The sequence below is a fragment of the Orycteropus afer genome, unplaced genomic scaffold (genome assembly GCF_000298275.1).
Source record: "Orycteropus afer afer isolate SDZICR_OR568_19922 unplaced genomic scaffold, OryAfe1.0 scaffold00510, whole genome shotgun sequence".
NCBI lineage: Eukaryota > Metazoa > Chordata > Mammalia > Tubulidentata > Orycteropodidae > Orycteropus > Orycteropus afer.
This window is the reverse complement of record NW_006922097.1, coordinates 411,562-434,027: the sequence shown is the minus strand read 5'-3', so window position 1 is coordinate 434,027 and position 22,466 is coordinate 411,562. Positions and strand designations below refer to the sequence as shown.

General features: G+C 38.3%; 1 protein-coding gene across 1 annotated transcript in view; it reads left to right on the top strand.

Annotated features, from left to right (window-relative positions):
• The first annotated feature begins 7,389 nt into the window (after positions 1 to 7,389).
• The window catches only part of FOXJ3 (forkhead box J3), a 138,413-nt gene continuing 123,336 nt past the window's right edge, over positions 7,390 to 22,466 (top strand). Inside the window, exon 1 of the mRNA XM_042782919.1 lies at positions 7,390 to 7,713. Within this exon, the coding sequence (XP_042638853.1) occupies positions 7,390 to 7,713 (324 nt within the window). The remainder of the gene's footprint in view (positions 7,714 to 22,466) is intronic.

Below are 22,466 nucleotides of genomic sequence, written 5' to 3'. Positions count from 1 at the left end.
TTTTTTAAAGGCCTTTTAATAGTATGGTGAAGCCTATGGACCTTTCTCAGAATAATATTTTAAGGTACATAAAGTAAAATGCTTGGGAATACAAAATAAACCAATAAAAAGATCTAGTGGCAAGTCAGATAAACTTTAAATTTTAAGTTGGTGAGTTTAAATAAAATTTTTAAATATTTGCAACATTTGTCATGTAATGTATCTTTTATTGGTGACAAAGTCACAGGTACTTTAATGCTACTGTGATTTGTTGTCTACTTTTATAATTAAAGGAGATGGTGAATTTCAGTTACACAAGTTAGTAGAAGTAAAGAATGTATTTTCCTCATCCAAGTTCATTGACTCCTTTTATCTCCTGAGTGAATGATGACTTGCCTGAGACCATTTGAAACAATAATCTTAGGTGGAAAGGCAGCATCCTTGCAACACTGTCTTTGTGTGGCAAGGCATCAGTCTTCTCTCTGGTATGGCTGTGGTTTTGCAGCTACCACTTAGCTGCTTTGGTTTGAACTTCAGAAACAATTGGTGTTTTTTTCAGCCTTGCAAGGCTTCAAACTATAGGACTTCTAGCTTACATTGTAGGCCATAGGCAGAAGATACCTCCCATAACAAATCTGTATTTTCTCCATGTCTGCTTGCAGCTCAAATCAGAGTTTATTTATGTCTTAGGACTTTGCTATAAGCGGTAAGAAAGAGCCATTACATGACAATATTTTAATTTTTTTCCTAACACTTTTTGTTTCTCTAAGGAGCTCTGGTGGTGTAGTGATTTAGGCATTTGGATGCTAACCAAAAAGTTGGTGGTTCAAATCCACCAGTTACTCCACAGAAGAAAGATGAGGCAGCCTTGGAAACCCTGTGGGGGTTGCTATGAGTTGGAATTGACTTGATGGTAGTGAGTTTTTGTTTCTCTGCAACCTCAATTGGTATGTGGTTTACTTCTCAAATTCTGCAGATGATAGTTTGACCAAATCCTCTGTTACTCTTTAATAAGTGTCATCGCTTTTCCAACCTGGAACCGTAATTCTTATTGTTTACCTATTATACAACTCATCCTTTAAGTGAGTGTCTTAAGTTGTATCACTTTGCTTCAACTTCTCAAATTCTGTATTAGTTAGAAATTACATTTACCTAGCTGTCCAATAGTTAAACACATAGCTAAAAACATACAAAGTCTGGAAGGTAGGCAGCTCAGGGCTGCCTACTAATCAGGCAGTAGATATTTTCTGTCTTTGAGCATGTGGCTTTCAGTCTCATTTTATGATCTAAGATGGCTGCTAGAGCAACAGCTATTATGTCCACATTTCCAGAGAGCAGGAAAAGCTAATGGCTCAATGCCATCTTGAATAAAATTGGGCTTGTGTTCCTAAGGAAGAAGATAAGATAATAGGTGATGATAAGTGGTCTGTGCCCTTGAAGATACTGTAACAGAAATGGTAGCACATATTTACCCACTAAGATGCATATATTCAGAAGCATCTAAGAATCCCTGCTGAGGTAATTAGAAGGATTTCTTATGAGTTCTCATTTGCTCACTTTTTCACATGCCACCAAGTCTTAAGATGAAATGCCATGTACAGAGAATGAAGTGGGAGGATCAGGGATGTCTGGGTCACAACATCTTTACTCTTGTTGTTGTTCCTTTTATTTTCCTTGTTCTCCTTTTCTTAGATCCATTTAGGGAGGCAACAGTAAGGATGCATTTGTCCTCTTTCTGATACTTTCTGAGTAAAGTTTTGCTACTCTTTGGAGGTTAGGGAACTTGCAGAAGCAGTATGCTAAAGTAAATAAAAAGCATATCTGGGTTCCTATCAGTGACAGTGTTTCATAAAATGGGATTAAGACTCCCTTTTCTAACCCCCATGACTTAGTTTTGAGTTGCTGGTGCTTCTTGCTTTTTGATATTTATGCCAAAAAGAAAATCCTCACGGAACCTCTTTTAAGGAACCCGTTTCCATCACAGATTAAGAACCTCAGGCATAAGTTTTTCTCTGTACCATTTCTTCTTGCTTTCTCCTGCAAGTAACTATGTTATTTTTATCGTTGCTTTCATCTTCCTGTTTTCTCTGCTATTCCAGTAGAGCTGTCTCTGGTCCTGTATAGGGAGAGCTACCTGTCATGCTGTACGCTGAGTCATACTTTTTTCCAATTCATAAAGAACTTTGATCCTGTGATTATTTTTACCTATTGAATCCTCTCTTCTTTTGGAGGAGTATATGTACACTTTCATTGGCTAGTCACTATTTGAGTCATTTAACCATCACTTATTGACCATTTCTCTACTATGTGCTAGACCTTGGCAAGACAGAAAAAAACAAGTTTCTTCTTACAAAGAACTCAGTGTAGTAAGAAAGACATAATTATAATTCTGTATAAGTCTTATGATAGAGGTATTTATATATAGGAGCAGAAAGGAGCGCTGGTGATACAACAGTTAGTGCTTAGCTTAGATAGGTTTGGACCTATCTGGGGCTCTGAGGGAGAAAGACCTGGTGATCTGCACCTGTAAAAACTTATGGGATGTTTCTGCTCTGTCACATGGCGTTACTATGAGTTGAAAATCGGCTCAGTGCCACCTAACGACAACAACATAAGTAGTTGTTGTTGTTGTGTGCCATCGAGTCGGACCCGACTCATAGTGACCCCTCCTTGGGTTTCCGAGGTGGTATCACTATGGAAGTACATTACCCAACCTTCCTTCCAAGGAGTGGCGGTGGGTTTGAACCACCGGCCTTCTGGTTAGCAGTCAAGTGCCTTAGGCACTATGCTACCAGAGCTCCCTAACAACATAGGAACAGAATCTAATTCAGTTAAGGAGATGGAGGGTGAGAAGTAGGCATTGACCAAGCTTTCCAGAGGTGGAAATTTTTGACTCAGATCTTCAAGAAAAGGTAAAAGCCAGCCAGGGAGAAAGGAAAGCCATTCCAGATTCTTATTCCTTAGCCAAGTATGTTGTTTTTCAGATAACTTGTACCTTGGTATTAGGTGTCATGAGATGTATTAGTGTATGGCCACTGTCCTGAAAATGCTTGGATTCTTAATTAGTGGGGCAGTTAGGTGGGGCATATGGTTTAGTTAGCGAATAATATGGAAGCAGCATGTTATGAGCCTATAATTGCTATAGAAACTTAGATGAGGATTATTGAAAGACTAATAAAGGCTAAATTAGTTAAAAATGAGAAATTTAGATTTGGTATTACAGGAAATAGGGAGCCATTAGAAGTTTTTGGGCATAATGATTTGAAAGCAGTGCTTATAGATTTCTCTTGGAGTGTGTGCTTGGACTGGAGATGGTTGGAGGAGTGACAAGAAATCAGAGTCCAGGAGGCCAGCTAGGAAGCTGTTGGAATGAGGTGAGGTAATGAGGGCCTGACATTTCTTAACCAGATTTCCATAACCAGATTCCCCAGTGCCTCCCGTGCTGTTTTTAAATTTACCACCATCTGTTCTCTTATACAAGTGAACTTCTGTCATCACCATTCCACTAATAGGTTTCTTTCTAAAGTTACTGGTGATCTGTCTGTCCAAATCTAATGTCTTTTGTATTCTCAACGCTTAATGGAGAAACACCGCAGCTACCAGCCCAAGCCTGTTTCTCTCTTTTTCCTTCTCTTTCTCTCTCTCTCACATGCACACAAAATATAGAACACTTCATAAATTGCAAACAAAACAGAAGTGCTACTTTTTCAGAGTTTAAATTTAAAAGATATGTTTTATAGTATGCTTAAAGTCTGCTCTAACATAACTGATGAACATAACACAACAGTGGAATAAGAGAGAGGCATGCTTATGACTGGTTTCAAATTTTTGCTCATGATGTCTCTGAAAACTAGGGACTTTTTCCTTTCAAGCCTATTTATATCTCAACTTTTCTTCAAGACTTAGCCGAAGTTCTCCTTTCTCCAACCCTCCAGGCTCCAATGCATATTTTTCTCTTCCTTTTCTGAACCTTTACAACACCTAGAGTCCAACCGTACACTTTTATACAGCTCTATCTTATGTCTAAGGTGCATTGTTGGTATAGTGGTTAAGGTGTTTGGCTGCTACCGAAAAGGTCACTAGTTCGAACTCATCAGCTGCACCGTGGAAGAAAGATGAGGCAGTCTGCTTCCATAAAGATTTACAGCCTTGGAAACCCAGTGTGTGTGTGGGGGGTCGTCACTATGAGTCAGAGTCGGCTCTGTGGCCTTGAGTTTGATTTTGGTTTTTTATGTCTGGGAGACAGATTATATGATACTTCCTTTGTGTGTGAGTGTGTGTGTATGTGTGTCTTACCCTTGCATAGCCCTGTACATGTGTAATTATACATTTTTGTAAATTAAATATGTTGTTGTTATGTACTGTTGAGTCGGACCCGACTCATTGCAACCCCCCCCTTGGGTTTCCAAGGCAGTATCACTATGGAAGTAGATTGCCCCATCTTCCTTCCGAGGAGTGGCTGGTGGGTTTGAACTGCCAGCCTTCTGGTTAGCAGTCAAGTGTCTTAGGCACTATGCTACCAGAGCTCCGTAAATTAAATATATACTAAATACCTACTTATTGTATGTTCACGTTACTGAAACTATCATAAAGTCTCAATTGCTGCCATTTGTGGAAGGGAACAGAAGGTATAGATGACTCAGTAGGGACATCTGCAGTATCAATTATCTTCCAATTTGGAACATGTTTTTGTATTAACTTTGAAAATGCACGTGACTAGTTGCTTTGGAAATTTGAACAAAATAAAGCTACTCAGTAGAGATTTGATTGAGGCAAATAGGATGACAACATGGTTTAATAATAGCCAATGTTGATTGAATGAAATGGGAGTAACAATAGCAGCAACCACCACCACCAGTAACTAACATTTATTGAATTATTTACTATGTGTTGGGCAGTATTTTTGAGTACTTTACCTTGGTGAGGTAGGTGTTATTATTATCCTCATTTTACAGATGAGATATGGGACAAAAACTGCTGGATTAGGCATCAGGAGATCTGGGTTCTGCTCTTAGCTCTACTATTAATTACCTGCATTGATTTGGGCAATCTTTTTTTACTTCAGTGACTTCAGTTTTACATTTTTGGCTTGAAAGAATTAGTCTCTAAGCTCTAGGGTACTTTCTCCACTCTTTTAACATTATGTGATCTCTAAATTGTCCTGTCTTCTTACTCCACAATTCCTTATAATTTACTTGATTTTGGGAATAAGCATTTCTGGCTGAAATTATAGAGGAAGATACCAAAACCAAACCAAACACACTGCCGTCCAGTCGGACCCGACTAAAAGCGACTGCTCCTTGGGTTTCCGAGGTGGTATCACTACAGAACTAGATTGCCCAACCTTCCTTCTGGGGAGTGGCTGGTGGGTTTGAACCGCCAGCCTTCTGGTTAGCAGTCAAATGCTTTAGGCACTACGCCACCAGAGCTCCCTATAGAGGAAGATAGTTAAGTTTTTTTTTTTTTTTGTAATTAAATCTGAAGGTTCTGTGTAGAGGAATTAAACATTCAGATTTCAGAGGAATGCATATGATAGAAATGCAGGGAATTTGAGGAAATGAGAAAAATAAAACTGTAGACTTGAGTTTTCTGTAAAACAACATAATAGGATTCTATTTGCTAGCAGTGCAGATAGACTCTAATGACTGTTTGGATTTATAATCTCTGTTGTTTAATCTGGTTTACTTTATAGTACATTAGTACCCTCCTAAGATTCTCCTAGAGTAATATTATTAACATTTATTGGATGCTTAATTCTGTGCATGTGTTACCATATTTTATTCTCAAAGTAATATTTTAATTGTAGTACTGTTATTCTTTCATTTTACAGATGAAGAAGCTGGGGTTTAAAGACTAATTAACGTTTTCGTAGTCCCACACTGGTAGAATCAGTATATGAACTCTGGTTGGCCTGACTCCAAAGCTTGTGTTCCTTATCAGTTCCACGTTGCCTCCCAGAAGTTCAAATCCTAACCACATATCCCAGGTTTGCTTTTTTTGGTAGCCACCATTAGGGATGGGGCCTGTATGGAATTTTCTCAGCCCGAATTTTTTTTCCTTTTGACTGAGGTACTTGAAATTACTTAGTATTTTTTCTTTATTTTGATTTCACTTAGAAGTTTTTCATTCTTTGCTTCTGCTTCTTTGATCTTGGGATAGAAGGGCTTGTAAACCCTCTGGCGAAGGGTAGCAATTAGTGTGAAGTGTCAAGCTTTGTTTTTATATCCTGATCTTCAGTTCCTAGAGCTGCTGCTGCCCTTCTCAAGAACATGCATCAATCTGGCAGATTTTGCTTTTCTTTTTTATTTGGGTAGTAATGGTTTTAATTTTTCAGCCTTGGAGAGAAATACATTACAGAACCCAGATGACTGGAAGTTAGCCCAATCAATCCTGTACTCAAGCTTTTAATGCTGCTGCTGTTGCTGTCCATTTATGTGATTTAATATCTTAGTACCTATACTCCCTGATCTTTAGTTAGTTTTCTTAAGCTTATTCCTTGACTTGCTTTTAAAAAGATTTATTGCCTGGTACTGCCTGTCCTCTTTTTCTCTTGCTCTTCAGTGCCCTTGAGTTGACATTCCTTTTTTTTTGGTCAACTCCCCCAGTGCTTGTCTACTTGTATTCTTGTTTTACTCTTCATGGAATCTCCCACCTGCTCAGCTCTATCTTCTTTCCTCTGATCAAATTCCTGTGTGCATTTCTTAATTACTTCTCTTACCTCTTCCCTCTACCTGACTTTTGGTATTCCTTTGTTTGTATGACTTCCTTAAAATTTTTGTAAAAGAAATGCCAGATGTACAGGCTTACGTTTGTAAAGGTCTTGTAGTGTTGGTTAAAGGCGCCCCAGTGGCACAGTGGTTTAAAGCACTCAGCTGGTAACTGAAAGGTCTTCGGTTGGAACCCACCAGCTGCTCCATGGGAGAAAGATGGGGCAGTCTGCTTCTGTAAAGATTATAGCCTTGGAAACCCATTGGGGCAGTTCTGCTCTGTCCTGTAGAGTTACTGAGTTGACAGCAGCAGGTTTGGGTTTTGGTTGGTGGTGAATGAGGAGCTAGTCTGTAGATTGGGTATTTCATACCAACATCCTGTTGCCCTATTGAAAGAGGCAGACCATCTTTGTTAGAAAGATTGGCATCACAATAAATTTATGTATGTATATATATTGTTCTTTATCTTAAACATTTTAAAACCAAGTTTGTTGTGTTTTAGAAAGGAGAAATATTAAGAAAAAAGATTGGAAATGTTGATCCCTTAAATATTGATTTGGTCATTAACATACTCAATCTTTTTCCTCCAGATGTAACTCAGGCTTTCCCTCACTTTGGAACTCCTAGATTTGTGAATATTGGATATTTTGAGAAGCAGGGGTTCTTTCCTTGATATTGACTAAGGAGTCTATTTACCTTCAGGATGACATCTGAACTGGAGAGCAGCTTAACATCTATGGACTGGTTACCACAGCTTACCATGAGAGCAGCCATCCAAAAATCTGATGCTACACAAAATGCACATGGAACAGGGATTTCCAAGAAGAATGCACTCCTTGACCCAAATACAACTCTGGACCAGGAGGAAGTCCAACAGCACAAAGATGGGAAACCTCCATACAGTTATGCCAGCCTCATTACATTTGCAATTAATAGCTCACCCAAAAAGAAAATGACTCTAAGTGAGATTTACCAGTGGATTTGTGATAACTTCCCATATTATAGAGAGGCTGGCAGTGGTTGGAAGGTAAGGATTTTATTTAAATTATTATACTTTTTTGCAGTAAGCAATAGCAATATTGACTTCTATTGAAAATAAAGCTTTGTGGAAGATCACATAATTGAAGATGAAATTCTGAATAGTAGTCATTTTTAGGATGTCATAAAATTGAATGCTTTTGATTTAGGTAAATACCTGTATTTTTGTAAAATACTAGTTTTTTATAGCTTTATTATGTTATGGGATAGACATGGCATGAAGTAAGAGCAGAGATAAGGTAATATTTATTGGAAAACACTGCCTGTACTTTAGGTAAGTTGATAGTGAATTTAAGGTGTGTGTGTGTGTGTACACATACATACATACATACATACATACATGGTAGCTTTGGTGGCGTAGTGCCTAAGGCATTTGACTGTTAACCAGAAGGCTGGAGTTTCAGACCCACCAGCCACTCCTTGGAAGGAAAGTTGGGCAATCCACTTCCATAGTGAGAACCGCCTCGGAAACCCAAGGAGGCGTTGCTGTGAGTTGGATCCAACTCAACAGCAGTGAGTTTTTTTGTTTTGTTTTATTTTATATATATGTACACAAACACACAAATATAGATATAGATATAAATTAACTGTATTTATATATAAATGTGTGTATATATATAAATACTATGTATAATTTAGGCGCTCTGGTAGCATAGTGCCTAAGGCACTTGACTGCTAACCAGAAGGCTGGCGGTTCAAACCCACCAGCCACTCTTCAGAAGGAAGGTTGGGCAATCCACTTCCGTAGTGATATCGCCTCAGAAACTCATGGAGGGGTTGCTATGAGTCAAATCTGACTCAATGGAAAATAACAACAATGACAAACATATAATTTATAATTTACATGTAAATTATATACAGTATTAGCTGCAATATATATATATATATTGCAGCTAAAAACTGTCTTTGTCACCCAGGATTTGTTTTTTTTTGAACTTTTTATTTTGGAAAAAAATTTTGATTACAGAAGCTATAAAAACAGTACAGAAGGTTCCCCTATATCAGATTTCATCAGTTTTTCCCTAATACCTTTTTGTGTTCCAGATTCCAATCCAAGATCTCACATTGTATTTAGTTGTCATGTCTCCTCAGTCTCCACTAATGTGTGACAGTGTATTTTATAACTTTGACACTTTTCTTTAAGAGTACTTGGCAGATATTTTGTAGAACTTCCTTTACTTGGGTTTGTCCAATGTTTTTTCGTGGTTAGATTGAAATAATGCATTTCTGGAGAGAAATCATATCAGGGCTACATGTCTTACAGTAGGCTGTGCTAACTTTGATCCTTTGGATAAAGTGCTCTTTCTTTACAATAGAGTTACTTTTTATCTCTTTCTTTTTTTTTTTTCAAATTGTGATTTAGGTGAAAGTTTACAGAGCAAATTCACTTTCCATACAGCAGTTCACATACACTTTGTCTCATGACATTGACTATAATTTCCCATAATGCAACAGCTCCCCTTCCACTTCCCTCCTGATAGTTACCTCTTCCCTATGTCCATCCCTCCAAGCATTCCTGCCCCAGGAGCTGTCTCCCTGTGCATAAACAGCCCTTCTTTCTTCTGTGATTGTTCCTTCCAAGGAGTGTATCTACCTCAGGTAAATGTTCACCTCATATGCCTGTCTTTTGTGTGGCTGGAAGCCACAGATGTGGGTTCAGTTCCAGACCTGAAGGGCAGTCAGGGGTCATAGTCTCAGTTGTTCCACCAGGCTCTATCAGACCAGCAAACCTGGTCCCTTTTTTCCCCCCCGAAATGATTTTGAGTTTTGTTCCCCATTGTTCTCCCTTCGTATCCAGGATCTCCTACATAGATCCCCCTCCCGAGTGGTTGACAGTGGTAGCCGGGCACCATTTAGTTTTTCTGGTCTCAGAGTCATATAGGCTGCGGATCACATGGTGTCTAGTTGCTAGGACTAATTCTTTCCATGAATCTTTGGTTTTCTTCATTCTTTTTTGCTCTGGACAAGAAGAGACCCATCGTTGGATCTAGATGGCTGCTTGCAAACTTTTAAGATCCTAGTTGCTACTCGCCAAAGTAGGAGGTGGAACAGTGTTTTGTGTAGTATGTTATGCCAATTGAGCTTGATGTCCCCTGTGTTTTTCTCTCTTTTTAAATAATATTTTGGGGGATATACTTTAAGGGCCTGTATATACTCTGTTTCTCTTTAAACTTTTGCCTATTAATTTAGCATTTATTGGCAGATCTTAACTGTAGCAATTTTTTAAAACATTTATTTTTTGGTGTTGAGAATATACACAGCAGTACATATACCAGTGCAATGCAATAATTTTTTATATACAGTTTGGTGACACTGATTACATTCTTGAAGTTGTACAGCTATTTTCATTCTCCTTTTGTGAATTGTTACTCCTTCATTAACATTAACTCATTGGCCCCTAAGTTTCATTGTATCAGTTTTTACTATGTTTTCTACTGGTGATTTTTCTCTTTCCCTTCATTCCTTCTGTGTTTGTTATGGAAATTTTTTTCTGAGGAAGAGTTGTCCCTTCTTCCCCTTTTATTTATTTATTTATTTATTTAATTCTAATATACGGGCTTATGAATCATTATTTTATTTTTTGGGCTGTTGTCCTGTACTGCCATTATTTATTCAAAATGTTTCAACTTTGGCCATTGGGAGCTTTTATACTTTGGCTCTTGTGTCTTTGCATCTTTTAATATGGCCTATCCTTTTTCTTCATTTTGTTTCGCACTTATTTTCTTTCTGGCACCTGAAGATCTTCCAGCCTCATCTTTACCTTTCCTGCCCCAGTCCTGGAATCAGTTACTTCTTCAAGGAACCCTGGTTCCTCATCTGAGCTTTTTGATGTACAAATTAGCTACTTACCTTATTTATGTTATACAACAGATAATCCCACTTTCTTTTATCTCTGTACATGTTATATTCATATTTTATATAGGAATTACATAGTTTTGTGCTGTGTGAAGTGTGTGTGTGTATGTGTGTAGGGTGGGAGGGAGTTTAGAGAGCATTATGCTTGCCATCAGATAGTAGTTACATCTCATTTTCTTCCTGCCTCAGCACCTTTGCCTTTTTTCTTTGAGTACATTTATTAAAGACCTTTACTGATTTACTGTGCACCAGTGATATGCCATGTACTGTGTCAAATAGTCAGGTGTTTTAAGGGAAGATATTGTGTGCTGCTGAACTTTTTGTATGTCTGCCTCTATTTTATGCTCTAACACTACGTTTCCATTTGTTGTTACGTGCCGTCGAGTCAGACCCAACTCATAGCGACCCCTCCTTGGGTTTCCGAGGCAATATCACTACGGAAGTAGACTGCCCAACCTTCCTACTGAGGAGTGGCTGGTGGGTTTGAACTGCCAGCCTCCTGGTTAGTAGTCAGATGCCTTAGGCACTATGCTACCAGAGCCATTTAGTAAACGTCAATAAATGGACGCATGAATACTAGTTCCAGCCTTTCTAAATTTCTTCTTTGCTATTGTCCTGTTACATACTTTTCCTTCTGCTCATTTCACCCTGCAAGCTATCCCCAGGAAGTAAACATTGGATTTCTTTCTTCCTTTTGTTTTTCTCTTTATTTTCTGCCTACAATTTCTCTTTCAACCTTTTTCCGTTTTCCATTATCTTATTTCTTTCTCAGCTTATATGCTACCTCTCTTCTCCCTACAGAATTAATCTCTTTTCTGTTTCTATAATACTTTAATAACACTGTCAGAACTTGCGGATTTTGCCCACAGATCTCATTTCATTAACAAATGCACAAATAATAGCTTCATTTATTATTTTCTATGTGCCAGGCACTGTACTAAGTGCTTATATCACTGTCTCCTTAAGCTACACAATAGCCTTATGAAATAGGTACTATTATTGTCCACATTTTAAAGGTTAAAAAACCAAGGCTTAAGAACATTAAGTAACTTTGCAGTCTCTCAGCTAGAGAGTGGTAGAGCCAAGATTTGTACCAGTTTTTATTAGATTTCTAAGCTTATGTTCTTAATAGGCACTAGGACAGGGCTTACTATTTTGTGAATACTCCGTAAGTATTTACTGAATTTAATTTGCCAGGATAATCTCTTTCTTAACTAGCTGACTCACTATAAGAAGTTGTTGTTAACAGTTCTCTTACTCACTTAGAATAAGGGTCCACTGTTACTGAATATTTCAGTGGAGGAAATATGTAATAAAATTCGATCCATAATCACATCATTCTAACCAAGTAGTAGTGATCATCTAAGCTGGGTTTTTTGGCGTTACCAATAGGCACTACAGTTCAGTAGATTCCTTTTGTCAAGATTTCGGATGAGAGAAGGCTTAGGATATTTTAATAAACCTGTTAGATGATGGGAAAAAATGATGTCAAGGAAGTAGAACTAAGGAGCTCTGGTGGTATAGTGGTTAAGACATTTGGCTGCTAACCAAAAGGTCAGTTGTTCAAACCCATCAGCTGCTTCATGGAAGAAAAATAAGATAGTCTGTTTCTGTAAGGATTTATAGCCTTGGAAACCCGGTTTGGGGTGTGTGTGTGTGTGTTTGTGTGTGTGTGTGTCTGTAAGTTGGAATCAACTCAGTGGCAGTGACTAGAGTAGAAATAGCCAAAATTTTGAATAAGTGGCTTGATATGGGTCCATATCATTGGTTGTCATTCTGAATGCCTACAGAGGCCAGTCAGGTAAAAGAAATGAGAAAGTCAAAAAGCAGGTGCTGAACTGATGAGTGCATGTTTAATATAAAGGATAAGCTGGACTATGGTCATTTGTTGCCCATTAGGGCATATGACGAGAGGTCTGGTGGCACAGCGTAAAGCATTCGGCTGCTAACCAAAAGTTTCGCACTCCAAACCCTCCAGCTGCTCCACAGGAGAAAGACGAGGCAGTCTGCTTATGTAAAAATTTACAACCTTAGAAACCCTATGGGATAGTTCTCCTCTGTCCTGTAGGCTTGGTATGAGTCAGAATTGACTAGATGGCAGTATGTTTGGTTTTTTAGGTTTAGGCATATGACTTATCTTATAATTCCTTTCCCAAGAAAAGTAAAAAATCAATATTTTATGTCTAATTTCCCTGTTTTCAAATGTTGTCATTTACTTCCAGTTTTCTTAAATACTGTGCAGGCCAAACATAACAAGTCTGTGGGCTGAGTTTAGCCTGTGGTCTCGATCGTGTCTTCCTCTTTTTAGCTAATTTAGGCCTTTATTCATTAATTTGAAAAGTATTTGTTTACCATCTACTCTTGTGAAGCAGTGTGCTAGGCTTGGGCAATAATAAGAAACTTAACGTGGGTTCCTTAAGGGCTTACGGTCTTCATTGGATAAGAGGGAAACATATCAATAAGTAACTACGATGCTATGTAAAACTCCCTGTAATAGAGAAATGTATGTTACACTATAAAAATTTAATTTATTGGGCACACCTATTGTGTGTAAGACATAAAAATAAGTATATGTGACTTAGTAAAAGATGTTATATGAAGCATACAGTTAATAAATGCTAGGGAGTTTTGAGGAGTTTATGAGTAGTACAAAAGTAGTTCTAAAATGAATGATACAAAGATTGAGTGCTGTTAGAATTCAAGGAAGGTGAGATTCCTTAGAAAACTATTCAGAGCTGTACTTTGAAGAAGAGTAAGATTTTCAGAGGTGTTTTTAAGAGTTCTTAGGAAACATTTGATTATAGGAGTTCCTACTAGAGACCAATAAGACTTGGGATAGATCCAGAATATGGAGAACCTATGAATATATGAATGCCAGACTGAATAGCTTGGTCCAGATTTGGCAGAGAATAACACAGTGCAATGCAGTGCACTGCCATTGAGTTGTATCTGATTTATAGCGACCCCTCTTTGGGTTTCCAAGGGGGTATCAGTATGGAAGTAGATTGCCCAACCTTCCTTCTTAGGAGTGGCTGGTGGGTTTGGACCTCCAGCCTTCTGGTTAGCAGTCAAATGCCTTAGGCACTATGCCAGTTTTATTTATGCCATTTACCTGAGGTCACTCAGCTTCTGCTCAAGTGTAAATACACCTGAGAGTGCCTAGTTCAATCTGCTGGTATTTCTTGCCTGCTGGCCAGTCCAAGTTGTGTCTGAAGTTGGTGTAGAAGTAGTGATCCATTTTTCCACTGGAAGGTATATGGTTTAGATATGAAAGAGAATGATCGGTGGAGAGGGCAAAAGCAGGAGTAGGTGGAGAAGGATAATATTCTTGTAACTAGAAGGTGTCTCAAAGATTTTCTGGTCTAATATGCTGCTTTCGGCAGCCTTTAATCTCCAGAGGTTGCTTTTTCATAGTTAGTTTTTGAAAGAAATTTCCTACTCTGTTTTAAAGCATTAGGTGCTTGTCACAGAAATTAAAACATTAAAAAGAAAAAATGAAGGAAGGTCTGCATTTTAGTTCTGGCCCAGACATGTCACTTTTTCCCATCAGTCAAATGGGAATAATCCTTGCACTACTTGGGGTTTACACATTGTAATGAGAATCACTGGAGAGTATAGAGATTTTAACTTTCTTGAAGATAGAGTTAGGTGCCCTGTTGAACATTGCTGGGAACATTGTTGTCACCTAATGTTTATTGAAATGTTAGAAAAATAAATCTCTTAGTTCTACCACCAAAATTTTTTTAAAAAAACAAAACAAAAACTTAACACTGCTGTCAAGTTGGTTCTGACTCACAGCAGCCCTATAGGGCAGAGCACAACTGCCCTCTAGGGTTTCCAAGGCTGTAAATCTTTAAAGACGCAGAGTGCCTCTTCTTTTTCCTCTGGAGCAGCTGGTGTGTTTGAACTACTGACCTTTTGGTCATTTTTCTCTTTTATATCTAAACCATGTACCTTCCAGTGGAAAAATGGATCACTACTTCTACACAAACTTTAGACCAGAACTTGGGCTGGCCAACAGCGAGAAATAACCACTGTGCCACCAAAATATAGCTAACATGAATTACTTGCTGTATTTAATTCTGGCCTTTTTTGTGTACATAATTTTTAAGAAACAATTATAATAACATAAGGATAATTTCATATGCTTTTCTAATGTAACATTAAGAGCATTTTTCATATTTTTAACTAGTTTTTTACAAAATTACATTTCATGATGCCACAATGTTCTATTAAGTACCATAGTTTCCTTAACCACTTTCATTACTTTCTTACATCTTTTTCAAATTCTTTAGATACCATTTTATTTATTTTGTTGTTTAGAATATACATAAAAACACACAGAGCAGTGCAACATTTCTACATGTACCATTTAGTGACATTGATTACATTCTTCGCTTTGTGTAACCATTGTGACCCTCCTTTTCTGAGTCCAAGGGAATTTGAACTTCTCTTCTGCATTTTCTCCTTTTGATCAGGATTCTTGTTTGGAATCTTATGTTCAGTAATAAAGCCAGTCACCATCCAGTTCTTCTGGTCTCCTGTCAAAGAAGGCAGTTTGTTCATGGAGGCAAGTAGCCACACATTCCATACCTTCCTTCTATTCCTGATCCTCCTTCTTCCTCTGTTGTTCCAGGTGAATAGAGACTAATTGTTGTGTCTTATGTGGCCAGCCACGTGCAAAAAGACCTAGCCACTGTGCATCGAACTAGGAGGTAGAACAGAGGCACTAAACATGTTATTAGACCATTTAACTGGGATGTCCCATGAAACCATGATTCTAAACCTTGAAACCAAGAAACAACATCCCATGAGGCTTTTGGTTGTACATAATTAGCCTCAGCAGCTGTTCTTTTGTTGTTGTCTTGTAAATATATCTATCACACAGCTTTTGCCAATTCAGCTTTTTATAGGTGTAGCAATTGAAATAATTGACTGTGTAACATTACCACATCCTTGCCCATTTGTTACTACTAGTTTTTAATCTTAGCCATCATAGTGGGAGTAAAACGGTATCTCATTGTGGTTTTGATTTCCATTCCCCTGATGGCTAATGATGCTGAGCATCTTTTCATGTATTTGGTGGCCATTTAAATGTCCTCTTTGGGGAAATGTCTATTCAAGTCCTTTGCCCGTTTAGAGATTGTGTTTCTGGTTTTTTTTTTTTTGTTAATAAGTTGTCAAAGTTTTATATACATTAAGTTCTCAGGTTGTGAACATCTGACTTATGGACGACTGTTTTTTGCCCTTTAATGTTATGTAAATTTACCTTCACTTTGAAATGTTTGAACCAATTCCTATTTGCAACAAATTCTTCATCATGGTCACTTTAATTTGCTGCATGTGCAGCCTTTAAATCATTGAAAAGGCTTTGAGTCTTTTCTTGCACTCAACCAAACCCACTGCCATTGAGTTGATTCTGACTTGTAGCGACCCTTTAGGACAAATTACAACTGCCCCATAGGGTTTTCAAGGCTGTAAATCTTAGTGGAAGCAGACTGCCTCATCTTTCTCTTGCAGAGTGGCAGATGGTTCAAAGTGCTGACCTTTTGATTCATAGCCCAATACTTTAACCACAGCACTGCCAGAGCTCATCCCTCCTCCCTAAAGTAAGGCTAAATAAGAAATGTATGCAACTGTTCTGACTTTCCTACAAATTTGACTTAAAGATACACTTAAGAATGGATGTCATTTGTAACCCAGGGGCTGCCTGTATATTTTGGTCATTCAATTCTTACTGGATATATAGTTTTTGAAGATATTACCCACTTGGTAGCTTGTCTTTTCACTTTTTTAGGTAAAGTCTTTTGATGAATAAAAGTTTAATTTTTATGAGGTCCCATTTATTTATTTTGTCTTTAACTATTTGTGCTTTTGTTATTATATTAGATAATCCATTGTTGAAAGCTAGGCCAGATAGTGTTGCCCTACTCTTTCTGTGGCTTTGAAATTACTTTTTTTTAAAATTATGATTTGGGTGAAAGTTTACAGAGCAAATTCACTTTCCATGCAGCAGTTCACATACACTTTGTTTCATGACATTGACTACAATTTACTACAGTGCAACAGCTTTCCTTCCACTTCCTCCCTATAGTTACCTCTTCCCTGTGTCCTTCCCTCCATGCAATCCTGCCCCTTGAGTTCTGTCCCTGTGCATATACAGCCCTTTCTATTCTCCCATGATTGTTTTCTCCAAGGAGTGTATCTACCTAGTGTAAATGTTCACATCATATGCCTTTCTTTTGTTTGGCTGGAAGCCACAAGTGTGGGTTCAGTTCCAGATCTGAATGGCAGCTAGGGGCCATAGTATCTCAGTGGTTCCACCAGGCTCTATCAGACCAGCAAACCTGGTCCCTTTTTTTTCCCCAAATGATTTTGAGTTTTGTTCAACATTGTTCTCCCACACTATCCAGGATCTCCTACATAGATCCCCCTCTTAGTGGTTGACAGTGGTAGCTGGGCACCATCTAGTTTTTCTGGTCTCATAGTCATATAGGCTGAGGATCCCATGGTATACCAGTCACTAGGACTAATTGTTTGCGTGAATCTTTGTTTTTCTTCATTCTTCTTTGTTCTGGATGAGGAGAGACCCATCATTGCATCTAGATGGCTGCTTGCAAGCTTTTAAGATCCCACTCTGCTCTGCTTTTTCTAATAAGAATTTTATGGTTTTAATTTGCACATTTAGGTCCTTAATGCATTTTGTTTTTGTGTATGGTGTGGGGCCAGGATGCTTTTTCATTTTTCTGCATGTATAGATCCATTTTTCCCAGCACCCCTTATTGAAGAATCTCTTCTTTCTCCATCAAATAGACTCAGCACTGTTGTCGAAAATCAGGTGATCATAGATGTGTGGGTTTATTTTTGGGCTGTCAATTCCATTTCATTGATCTGTGTGTCTATTGTTTTGCCAGTACCAGGCTGTTTTGATTAGGTATATAGTTGTTGTTTTTGTGTACCGTTGAGTTGGACCTGACTCATAGTGACCCCTCCTTGGGTTTCCGAGGCAGTATCACTATGGAAATAGATTGCCAAACCTTCCTTCTGAGGAATGGCTGGTGGGTTTGAACCACCAATCTTCTGATTAGCAGTCAAGTGCCTTAGGCACTACGCCACCAGAGCTCCCTATCAGGTATATAGTCCTCCGAATTTTTTCCCAATTAGTGGCCATCTTTTTACTTTGTTTCTAAAGTCCTTTGATATACCCAAAACAAACCAGATCCACTGCCATCGAGTTGATTGTGACTCATAATGACTCTGTTGGGTTTCCGAGGTGGTAAATCTTTACAGAAGTAGATTGCCTGGTCTTCCCTCCGTGGAGTGGCTGGTGGGTTTGAACCGCCAGCCTTCTGGGTAGCAGTCACATGCCTTAGGCATTGCTCCACCAGAGGTCCTTTTGATGCTCACTAGGGTTTTTTTTTTTCCCCATGTAGTTTAGTTATGTCTCTTTTGTCTTTTGCTAATTGTGCTTTTGGTATCCTATCCATTGTTAAAAACTAAACCCTGAAGCATTAGTCCTATGTTTTTCTCTAAATATTTTATAGTTTTAGATCTCACATTTAGGTCCTTGATCCATTTGGAATTAGTTTTTGTATGTGGTGTGTGGTATGAATCCGTCTTCACTCTTTTGCATGTAGAAATCCAGTTGTACTAGCACCATTGATTAAAGAGACACTTTTTTCCATCATTGAATGAACTTAGCACCCTTGTCAAAAATTAGTTAAACACAGATGTATGGGTTTATTTTTGTATTCTAAATTTTATTCCATTAGTATATATTTGTATCATTATAGTAGTCCAGGCTGTTTTGTTTACTATAGATTTATAGGATGTTTTAAAATCAAGAAGTGAGTCCTCCTATTTTGTTCTTTTTCAAGATTGCTTTGGCTGTTTGGAGTTTAATGAGATACTTTTGAAATGAAACTGGTTTGTCCTTGTTCTGTCATTGTTCTGGTTACCTAGTGCCACTCTGACAGGATTATACCACAAATGGGATGGCTTGAACAAACAGGAGTTCACTCTCTTACAATTGGGAGGCTAGAAGTCCAGGTTCAAAGGGCCAGGCTCTAAGAGCTGTGTGAAAACCCCTTAACCTTGGGCTTCAGCTCTGCCTCTTGTTCCTGGCCCACTGAAGCTAGGGGCATCTCTTCACTCAGGCAGCTACTGGCTGCTGAGGCTAACAAGCCCAAGGTTGACAAATAAAATGGCATAGTCCCAATGTTAGCAAACCAAATGGCAGGCCGTTAATTTAAGCTTGTTCAAAGTCCCAAGGTTGGCAGAGCATGGAGGTTGCTGAACGACACAGCTGCATATAGGGTTCAAGCATGTCATAAGCTGCAGACTATCCCCAAGGCTTCTCTTTATATCCAGGAAACAGACCATATCCCTAAGGTAGCTACTCAGCTGCTTATGGTAGATCCCACCGTGGAGTTGATTACCAGTCTCATCATGGGGAATATATATATAACGAGGTGCCCAGCCATTCAACCAGGCCCAGCCAAGTTGACAGACAAACTTAACTACCACAGTCATTGTCACTTTTTTTTTAAAAAAAAATATATTGTGTTGAAATGTAAGTATGTACAGTGAAATACACAAAACTAAAATGACATGGGTTGATGCTTTTTTTTTCCTTTTTGCAGTATTCCCTCCTCTTTTCTCCCCTCCCACCCTTAGTAACCAGCAAAGAAAATTTCCTTTCATGTACAAACCTTTCCTTGACTTTTTACAGTAATGAGCTAATACTATATTTGTCCTTCTGTTACTGACTTATTTCACTCAGAGTACTGTCTTCCAAGTTCATCCATGTTATGCAGTATTTTGCAGATTCTACATTATTCTTAGTGTTGCATAGTATTCCATTGTGTGTATGTACTATAATTTGGTTATCCATTCTTCTGATGATGGGCACGTAGATTGTTTCCATCTTTTTGCTGTTGTAAATAGTGCTGCAATGAACATGGGTGTGCATATATCTCTTCTTGTCCTGGCTTGCACTTCTTTAAGATATATACTTAGTAATGGGATTGCTGGGTCAAATGGAATGGTATTTCTAATCCATGCTTTTTAAGGAATCACTGTACTGTTTTCACAGTGGTTGTATCATTTTATAGTCCCACCAGCAGTGTTGACAAGTATGAATTTGTTGCTGTCATTTTGTGCTGTTTCGTGGCATTGCTGATTTCTTTGTTCCATGTAATTTTCTGTGCTGAGCTCATTTTGTTTATGAATTGTGTTATCACTTCTTTCATTGCTATTGTATTTGCTAAATATTTGTGCTGTTCCTCTTTTTTATTTTGATGTGAAAGTTGAGCATTTTTCTTTGAGGTTACCCTGTGATTTATAGTTTTTTTCCCAAGTTTAGAACAGTTTGTTCTATCTTGCAGTTGTCTTGTCTTCTCTACCATTTAGAAGTGTACTCTTCACCTTTGAGGAACACGCCTATGTTAGTTTGCTGGGTACATATAGTTACATTATCTCATTTAATCTTCAAAAAAACTCTGTGGGGTAAGTTTTTATATATGAGGAAGGCAAACTCAAACTCATTGCTATTGAGTTGGTTCTGACTCATAGCTACTACCCGCATTGGGTTTCTGAGGCAGTAAATCTTGACAGAAGTGGATTGCCCCATCTTCTGAGGAGTGGCTGGTGGGTTTGGACCACCAACCTTCTGGTTAGCAGTCAGATGCCTTAGGCACTGTGCTGCCAGAATTCTTTATATGAGGCAACAATAAACTCCAAACACAAACTCACTGCCTTGGAGTTGGATTTGACTCTCAGTGACCCTTCCTTGGGTTTCTGAGGTGGTATCACTACAGAAGTAGATTGCCCAACCTTCCTTCCAGAGTGGCTGGTGGGTTTGAACTGGTTAACTGTCAAGTGCCTTAGGCACTAGGCTACCAGAGCAATAGGTTAAATAAGTTCAAGATGATATAATTTACATATTAAGAAAGAAAGAATTAGAACCTATGCCTGTCTCCATTTCATTTGGATGAATGTTGTTGTTGTTATTTGCCATCGAGTCGGCCCCAACTCATAGCAATCCCTCCTTGGGTTTCCGAGGCAGCATCACTAAGGAAGTAGGAATGCCCAACCTTCCTTCCGAGGAGTGGCTGAATAGTGATATTTATTTATTAATATAGGATGAAACATTAACTTTTAAAAAGTTATCATTTGCTTAAAAGTCAACTCCTACTCACGGTGACCTTGTGTAGAACAGAAAGTAATGCTTTCCAGTTCTGCCCCACCTTCTTGATTTGTTAATATATTTGAGTGTATTCTTGTTGCTATTGTGTCAGTTCACCTAATTAAGGATTTCCTGTTTGTGATGTTCTTTTTGGATTACTTGTCCAAAGTAAGCAATCTAAAGTCTCACCATCCTCCCTTCTGAGAAACATTCTGATTATATTTCTTGTAAGACTGACTTGTTTGCTTTTCTGGCAGTCCTAAGTATATTCAGTATTCTTCGCCAACACCACAATTCCAGCGTATCAGTTCTTTTTCTTTTTTTAATTGTCCAGCATTTTACATGCATAGGAGGTGCTTGAGAAAACCATGGTTTTGATCAGGCTATTTTTACCATATAAATTGCTATTTTTTTCTGGTATTAGTGCTGCTGAGTTTAGATTCTTAGTGAATTTGATTCTCTCTCTTATATATATATATATATGATAATTTTATTGAGATATAATTCACATTTTGTATAATTCACCCATTTAAAATATAAAAGAGTAGTTTTTAGTATATTCACAGAATTGTACAGCTACTATTGCTGTTAGGTGCCATCAAGTCATTTCCCACCCATAGTGACCCTCTGTGCAACAGAACAAAACACTGCCCAGTTCTCTGCCATCCTTATAATCATTGCTATATTTGAGCTCATTGTTGCAGCCACTGTGTCAGTCCATCTCCTTGAGGGTCTTCCTCTTTTTCACTGACCCTCTACTTTACCAAGCATTATGTCTTCCTCCAGGGACTGGTCCCTTCTGGTAACATGTCCAGACCACGAGAAATGCATTCTCCCCGTCCTTGCTTCTTTTAGTGCAATAGTCAATTTTAGAGTATTTTAATCACCCCAAAGAAAAATGCTGTTTCCATTAGGAGTCACTCACCATTTCACTCTGACCCCTAAACCCTAGGCAACCACTAATCTTTCTGTCTCTGTGGATATACCTATTCTGTACATCCTATATAAATGGAATCGTACAATATGTAGTCTTTTGTGACACGCTTCTTTCACTTAGTGTAATATCTTCAAGGCTCATCCATGATGTAGCATCTTTTAATACTTATTTCTCTTGTTATTGCTGAATAATATTCCATTGTATGGCTGTATCACATTTTATTTAGCCATTACTCAGTTGATAGCATTTAGGTTGTTTTCATTTTTTGTGTATTACGAATAATGTTGCTGTGAACATAAGTGTACCAGCATTTGTGTGGACTTTTCATTTTTCTTGAGTATATACCTTAAGGGAGCTCTAGTAGCGTAGTGCCTAAGGCACTTGACTGCTAACCAGAAGGCTGGCGGTTCAAACCCACCAGCCACTCCTCGGAAGGAAGATGGGGCAATCTACTTCTGTAGTGATACCGCCTCAGAAACCCAAGGAGGGGTCGCTATGAGTCGGGTCCGACTTGATGACACATAACAACAACAACATATACCTTAAGGAGCCCTGATTGTGAAGTGGTTAAGTGCTTGATTATTAATTGAAAGATGAGCAGTTTGAACCCACCAGCTGCTCTGTGGGAGGATGATGTAGCTGTCTGCTGCTGTAAAGATTACAGCCTTGGAAACACTATGGGGTAGTTCTAGTCTGTCATATAGGGTCACTATGAGTCAGAATTCATTCACTCTGTGGCAATGGGTTTGGCTTTTTTGGTTTT